The sequence below is a fragment of the Amphiura filiformis genome, unplaced genomic scaffold (genome assembly GCF_039555335.1).
Source record: "Amphiura filiformis unplaced genomic scaffold, Afil_fr2py scaffold_112, whole genome shotgun sequence".
Classification (NCBI taxonomy): domain Eukaryota; kingdom Metazoa; phylum Echinodermata; class Ophiuroidea; order Amphilepidida; family Amphiuridae; genus Amphiura; species Amphiura filiformis.
This window is the reverse complement of record NW_027305576.1, coordinates 212,520-220,048: the sequence shown is the minus strand read 5'-3', so window position 1 is coordinate 220,048 and position 7,529 is coordinate 212,520. Positions and strand designations below refer to the sequence as shown.

At 39.2% G+C, this 7,529-nt stretch overlaps 1 protein-coding gene and 1 long non-coding RNA gene across 2 annotated transcripts; both read right to left on the bottom strand.

Moving 5' to 3' along the window:
* Nucleotides 1-1,560: 1,560 nt before the first annotated feature.
* Nucleotides 1,561-4,227, bottom strand: LOC140145000 (uncharacterized). The gene is made up of 4 exons (XR_011857970.1): nucleotides 4,097-4,227; nucleotides 2,671-2,805; nucleotides 1,990-2,130; nucleotides 1,561-1,664 (listed from the first exon to the last, which is right to left on the bottom strand). It is a non-coding gene; the product is annotated as an uncharacterized lncRNA (long non-coding RNA).
* An 899-nt stretch (nucleotides 4,228-5,126) lies between these two features.
* Nucleotides 5,127-6,989, bottom strand: LOC140145002 (uncharacterized). Its single transcript, XM_072166794.1, has 4 exons — nucleotides 6,861-6,989; nucleotides 6,598-6,729; nucleotides 5,628-5,768; nucleotides 5,127-5,208 (listed from the first exon to the last, which is right to left on the bottom strand). The coding sequence occupies exons 1-4, from the start codon at nucleotides 6,875-6,877 to the stop codon at nucleotides 5,187-5,189; spliced, it is 312 nt and encodes a 103-aa protein (XP_072022895.1). The 5' UTR covers nucleotides 6,878-6,989; the 3' UTR covers nucleotides 5,127-5,186.
* Nucleotides 6,990-7,529: the final 540 nt, after the last annotated feature.

The following is a 7,529-nucleotide window of genomic DNA, read 5'->3' as shown; positions in this document are numbered from 1 at the left end:
TGCCGTATCGATTCCAATACCGACGGTAGCCAAGCTTTACCTATGCATGGACAGATATCGTTACCGTACTCATAGTAGTACTCCAAGAATAGTGACTTAACGTATACCATGAACACCTTCGCCGTATCCACACCAATACGCCATGATTGGTAGACCAACATGCACCAATATCAATACTACAAGATTGTTAGTTCTATTGTTAGGGTAATCTGCATCCATGGGCTGACCCCTTACCGTACTCAAGATTAACAATGGTAGGCCAACTTGTACCCATGGACTGACCATGCGCGTATTATGCGGGGTAAAAGTAGGGGCGGCAAAAATGAAGGGGCGGCGGAAGATAAAGGGGCGGCAAAAAGAGTAAGAAAAGAAACAAGGTTGGGCCATAAGGGGCGGCAAGAATAATTATGAAAAATTATTGTAAAGTAATAAAAGTATACCTTTTTGACTGTCAACAGGGCGACAGCTGTAAGCTGTATGGGTATTAGGGGGGTGTAACCCCGGGGGTGTAACACCTGTAAAATGAAACTTGAAAAAATTTGGTGAAACATTTTTTGCTCCTACCCCCCGGTAGAGAAAACGGGATGAGAAAACTAGTTCTTTGACTAAAGTTTCTGTCAGAGAAGAACGGCACTTGTTTACATTTTGAGAGCGTGCAGAGCGTAAACACGGAAGTGGGGTTCTGTTTGGCTGAATTAATCGTCTGACAATCATAGCAACAGACCGATAATCTGATTGGCGGATTGTGCGTCACATTGTTAGTCGGCGCCCTTGAAGTGAACAAAAAGCGCATGTCGCTCATTATCAGGGCGCTCGCGTCAATCTGAGCAAGGGACTGTCGTTCTTCTCTGAAACCTCTGAATGTAATTGAAATCATGCTCTTATAAAATGCCCATATTCACATGACTTTCTGATGTGGACGTTGTAACAGATATCGAAAACTCGTTTTTGTTGTTGCTGGAAATCACTTCAAACTATCGTACACGTAGATATTTTGTATTACTAGCAGGTATGAACTAACAACCGAGCTCTTTTATAGTTATTGAAATTACTTACCTCAGGTTGGCTTTCATTTGGATTTGATTGGGAAGTGTTTTCTTCCTTAACATGTTAACGTCGTTGTTATCAGAAGCAGCAACAGAAGTGTCTTCTTCGTTTGTGCCTGTATCACTGCCGGTGGACTGTTGTGGTGTAGGGATATCCTAGTAAAAAAAACATGAATCTTTTTTATAATACGATACGCCCTACCCTACTATGTGGTATCAAATGCTTTGAGAAATGCTGAATATCATGTTCTATATCAACATCCTTTTTTTTTTTAATGAGTTCAACATCCTTTAATTGTATTCATTATGGATTTGAACTCATTACCTTCGGATCTCTACAGGACTTTCTGATGCGGACGTGTGATCGAAAACTCGTTTTTTTTTTTGTTGCTGGAAATCACTTTAAACTATTGTAGTTTTTTTTTTTTACTAGCAGGTATGAACTAACAAGCGAGCACCTTTATAGTTATTAAAGTTGCTTACCCCAGGTTGGCTTTCATTTGGATTTGATTGGGAAGTGTTTTCTTCTTTAACGTCTTTATTATCAGCAGCAGCAGAAGAGTCTTCTTCTTTTGTGCTAGTAACACTGCCGATGGCCTCCTGTGATGTGGGGATTTCCTGATAAAAAAAACCATGTATCTTTTTATAATACGATACGCCCTACCCTATTATGTGGTATCAAATGCTTTGAGAAATGCTGAATAGTATGTTCTATATTAACATCCTATAAATTCGTTTGAGTTCAACATCCTTTAATTGTATTCATTATGGATTTGAACTCATTACCTTCGGATCTCTACAGGACTTTCTGATGCGGACGTGTGATCGAAAACTCGTTTTTTTGTTGTTGCTGGAAATCACTTTAAACTATTGTAGATATTTTTTTTTACTAGCAGGTATGAACTAACAAGCGAGCACCTTTATAGTTATTAAAGTTGCTTACCCCAGGTTGGCTTTCATTTGGATTTGATTGGGAAGTGTTTTCTTCTTTAACGTCTTTGTTATCAGCAGCAGCGGCAGCAGAAGAGTCTTCTTCTTTTGTGCCAGTATCACTGCCGATGGCCTCTTGTGATGTGGGGATTTCCTGATAAAAAAAACCATGTATCTTTTTATGATACGATACGCCCTACCCTATTATATGGTATCAAATGCTTTGAGAAATGCTGAATAGTATGTTCTATATTAACATCCTATAAATTCGTTTGAGTTCAACATCCTTTAATTGTATTCATTATGGATTTGAACTCATTACCTTCGGATCTCTACTTACATTCTCACGAATCTCACCGACTAAGCATACAACAAGAAAACTAGAGCAAAGGAATCAAAGCTAAGTAGATATATCTTCGTCCCCAAACACGTGCTTTACGGGATGAGAAAACTAGTTCTTTGACTAATTGAAATCCTGCTCAGCACTTTATTTCACCACCCATATTACACATTTCTGATACATTGATAGCTCTAATAAAATGCCCATATTCACAGGACTTTCTGATGCGGACGTGTGATCGAAAACTCGTTTTGTTGTTGTTGCTGGAAATCACTTTAAACTATTGTAGATATTTTTTTACTAGCAGGTATGAACTAACAAGCGAGCACCTTTATAGTTATTAAAGTTGCTTACCCCAGGTTGGCTTTCATTTGGATTTGATTGGGAAGTGTTTTCTTCTTTAACGTCTTTATTATCAGCAGCAGCAGAACAGTCTTCTTCTTTTGTGCCAGTATCACTGCCGATGGCCTCTTGTGATGTGGGGATTTCCTAGTAAAAAAAAACATGTATCTTTTTTATAACACGATACGCCCTACCCTATTATGTGGTATCAAATGATTTGAGAAATGCTGAATATTATGTTCTATATCAACATCCGATAAATTCGTTTGAGTTCAACATCCTTTAATTGTAGACCGACCGACCAACCTGATGCCCTTAACGTATCCATATCAATACTCCTTGCAGTACCCATATAAATATTCCAAGATTGTTAGGCTAACCAGCATTCATGGACTGATTCCCTTACACATAAATACCTATGGTAGGTCAATCTGTACACATGGACTGATGCCCTTGCCGCCGTACCCACACCAATACTCCAATATTGGTAGACATAACTGTATCTATGAAATCCCCTTGTCGTACCCATATCGATACTCCAAGATTGGTAGGCTAACCTGCATTCAAGGACTAACACCTTACCGTATACTTATGAATATCAATGGTAGGCCAACCTGTACCATGGACTAACACCCTCGCGGCCATACCCATGCCAATACTCCAAGAATGCTTGACAATCCTGTACCCACGTGTGACCAATGTGCAATCCTAAATGTAACATTCATTTTGTCTGATATTACTGACAGTGCAAGCGATATATGAAAAATGAATTAAAGAGGCGTGGTAAAAAAATTCATGTTCTGCCTACCATTAAAACAATATGTTGTTTCCAAATGTTGAGTTGTATTGCTTCAGCGGTTTTGATATGAGATGCTAACACGTGTACAGCAATACCCCATAAGATAGTACCTACACTTTCGGTGTGGTTTATACCACAATCATAATTCGATTTTGTTCACACCATTAAACGAAAAATATCTCGGTCGTTAATTTCACTGGGATAATGAGAAAAATGAGCGTTCTTCTGATAGTAAAATACTGATCTGATGGGAAAATGGGGAGAAGAGGTCTAGTAGACCTCACCTCCTTTTGCAGTTTGGGAGTGGAAGAAGCCAGGGTAGGAGTACTCTTCCCCGCATCATCAGCATCCACCTTCAGAATCTTGGTAAAACATTTTACCACAACCACATATATTTTCTTGACATGGATTTGAAGTTTTGAGCTCTACTGGCTTATGTGCTCGCCGTGAATTTTTGCATAAACTGTCTTTATCGACCACGTTAGGTTATTTGACAAATTGTGCCAGATATCCTGCCCAGGACTCATTACACCACTTATGTTACACACAAAACAACCGAATATTGATGCGATCTTTCTAATGGCATTAGATCCATTAATACCATGAATACGGTATTTTATAGTTATTGAAGTTACTTACCTCAGGTTGACTTTCACTTAGATTAGATTGAGAAGTGTTTGCGTCCTTAACGGCTTTGTAATCAGCAGCAGCAGAAGGGTGCTCTTCATTTGTGCCCGGATCACTGCCTAAGATCAGTTGCGATGCGGCAATTTCCTTGAAGAAACAAACACGAAACTTGTTATAACATGGTACGCCATACTCGTGTAGTATCATTTTTAAGTAATGTTGGTTCTTTCGAGAACCGCTTTCATATAAACCGAGAAACTTTAAGGAAGAATGATACGTATGAGGATGTTTAGAAAGAAAAAAGTCCTAAAACCGCCCTAACTACTGTAACACTCAACTTTTCGGGGCTCCCCTAAAGAAAAAAAGAGTCCGAAACAAGTCCGAAAACCGCCCTAACTACGATAACACTAAACTTTTCGGGGCTCCTAATTTCAATAACGCTAATACAAAGACACCCTCATTCATTTTGTCCTTATGCTTAGGCTTGGTGGGGGCGGGCGCAAAATACAATTATCGGGGGCAAAAGCGAACAAAATGTCCCTGTTGATTTAGCTCTTATTCCCGCTAATAGCGTAACTATACTCCCAAAATAGTGATGCCTATTGTTTTTGAGAACCGCCTTGTTACAAACCGAGAAAATTTAAGGAAGAATGATACGTAAACGAGGATGTTTAAAAAGAACAACAAGTCCGAAAACCGCCCTAACTACGGTAACGTGGTGGGGGCGGGCGCCAAATACAATTTTCAGGGGCAAAAGCGAACAAAATGTCCCGGTTGATTTAGCTCTTATTCCCGCTAATAGCGTAATTATACTCCCAAAATAGTGCTGCCCATTGCTTTTGAGAACCGTCTTGTTACAAACCGAGAAAATTTAAGGAAGAATGATATATGTAAACGAGGATGTTTCGGTTTAAACTAGTGTAGATATTTTGTTACCAGCACGTATGAACTAACAACCGAGTTCTTTTATAGTTGTTGAAGTTACTTACCTCAGGTTGACTTTCATTAAGATTTGATTGGGAAGTGTTTGTGTCCTTAACGGCTTTGTAATAAGCAGCAGCAGAAGAGTGCTCTTCATTTGTGCCCGGATCACTGCCTAAGATCAGTTGCGATGCGGCAATTTCCTTGTAGAAATAAACATGAAACTTGTTATAACATATGGTACGCCATTCTCGTGTAGTATCCTTTTTAAGTAATGTTGGTTATCATATTCTAAAATGTGAGAACCACGTCCCATAGGCTTAATCTTGCCTGTAAAAAATGGTGCTGTTGAACTTACTTATCCCAGATTGCTTCATTTGGATTTGATTGGGAAGTGTTTTTGCGATGTGAGAATTTTCTGGTAAGAATAAACATGAAACATGATACGCCGTACCCTCTATGGGGTATTAAATCCTTTTTTATTTTTGGTAATGCTGATTATTATGTTCTATAATTTGAGTCTAGCATCCAATAAGTTTGAACTTAAATACTCAAAGATATTTTGTTACCAGCACGTATGAACTAATAACCGAGCTCTTTTATAGTTTTTGAAGTTACTTACCCCAGGTTGGCTTTCATTTGGATTTGATTGGGAAGTGTTTTCTTCCTTAACGTCGTTGTTATCAGAAGCAGCAACAGAAGCGTCTTCTTCTGCTTTTGTGCCTGTATCACTCTTGATGGCCTCTTGCGATGTGGGGATTTCCTAGTATAATTTAAATTAACATGAATCTTTTTATAACACGATATGCCCAAATCCTTTGGGAATGCTGGTTATGAATAATTTGAGTACAACATCTTATAATTTCGAATCTGACTTGTAGACTAACCTATATCCATGGACTGACACCCTTAACGTATCCCCCTACAAATACATTAAGATGGAAAGAGCTACCTGTACCCATTATTGACTCCCCTTGCCGTACCCATATATCAATGGTAGGCCAACCTGTATCCATGGACTGATACCCTTGGTACCCATACCAATACTCAAATAGGTAGCCCTACCTATACCCATGAAATACCCCTGCCGTACCCATATCGATACGCCAAGATTAGTAAGCTAATATGCATGTACCCACGGACTGATACCCTTACCTCTGTACCCATACCAATACTCCAAGAATGGTAGGCTTATACCTGCATCCAGGGACTGACTCCCTTACCGTACTTATGAATACCAATGGTAGGCAAACTGTACCCATGGACTGACACCCTTGACACTGTACCCATACCAATATTCCAAGAATGGTAGGCTTCATAGGCGTAGATCCCGGGGAAATCCCCAATATTTTGCCTGGGGGATGGTTTTAGGTCTAAATCGGGCCAATGCAAGTACTGCATACCATGGGATTTCCTGCATTGATTTGTGTTTGCATTGACAATACATGGATGAGTGCACACAACAGTAAATGGGAAACCGTTCTAGTAGCAAATGTATTAACAGTGGACATCCCGTACTATTAATATCATAGATTTGTTACCAGCCCGTTTGAAAACAATTGATCGTTTTTATGGTTAGAGAAGTTACTTACCCCAAATTGGCTTTCATTTGGATTTGATATAGAAGTGTGTTCTTCCTTAACGCCTTTGTTATCAGCAGCAGCAGAAGGGTCTTCTGCATTTCTGTCCGGATCACGGCCGACCTGTTGTGATGTGGGGAATTCCTAGTAAAATAAACATGAAAGTAACTCTTTATAACATAATACACCCTTTTTATGTGGAATCCATTTTTAATGTAATGCTGGTTATTATTATGTTCTAAATGGAAATAGTCCGAGTTATTGATATTACTTACCCCAGATTGGCTTTCATTTGGATTTGATTGATAAACTTTCTCTTCCTTGATGTCTTTATTTTGAGCAGCAGCAGACGGGTCGTCTAGATTTGTGCCTGCATCACCGGCGAAGACTTTTTCTGATGTGAACATTTTCTAATAAAAATAAAGAGACCTTAGGCTAAAAAAAGAACAAACTTGTAGGCAATACTGTACCCATGGAATGACACCATGACCATTGCCATACCCATAACAATACTCCAAGATTAAGAATGTTTGAACAAACTGTACCCATGCATGGAATGACAAACCTTACCGTACCCTTAACATTACTCCTAGAAGTGTTGGCCAACATGTACCCATGGAATCACCTTGTCGTACCCATACCAATACTCCCAGATTGGTAGACTAACCTACATCCATGGACTGACACACTTACCGTACCCATACCCATACTCCAAAAAATGGTAGACCGACCAGTACCCAAATGGACTGACACCTTTGCCATTATCAACTTGAGATTATAATCTGATCTACTGGACTTACGTTTTGATGAGTGGCAATATTTCACATCATATCTCGGATGCAGCATCAGGCCCACTGATGTTATTACCACTCATCAAAACGTAAGTCCAGTAGATCAGATTATAATCTCAAGTTCATATTTGTTATTACCTGGATGAATGATAA

Bases quoted from the DNA above. Each gene is read 5' to 3' on its own strand.
- LOC140145002 (XM_072166794.1), bottom strand. The intron at 5,769-6,597 runs GTAAGTAACTTC...AAATTATACTAG, and splicing joins CAAATGAAAGCCAATTTGGG to GAAATCCCCACATCGCAAGA. The intron at 5,209-5,627 runs GTAAGTAACTTC...TATTTCTACAAG, and splicing joins CAAATGAAAGCCAACCTGGG to GAAATTGCCGCATCGCAACT.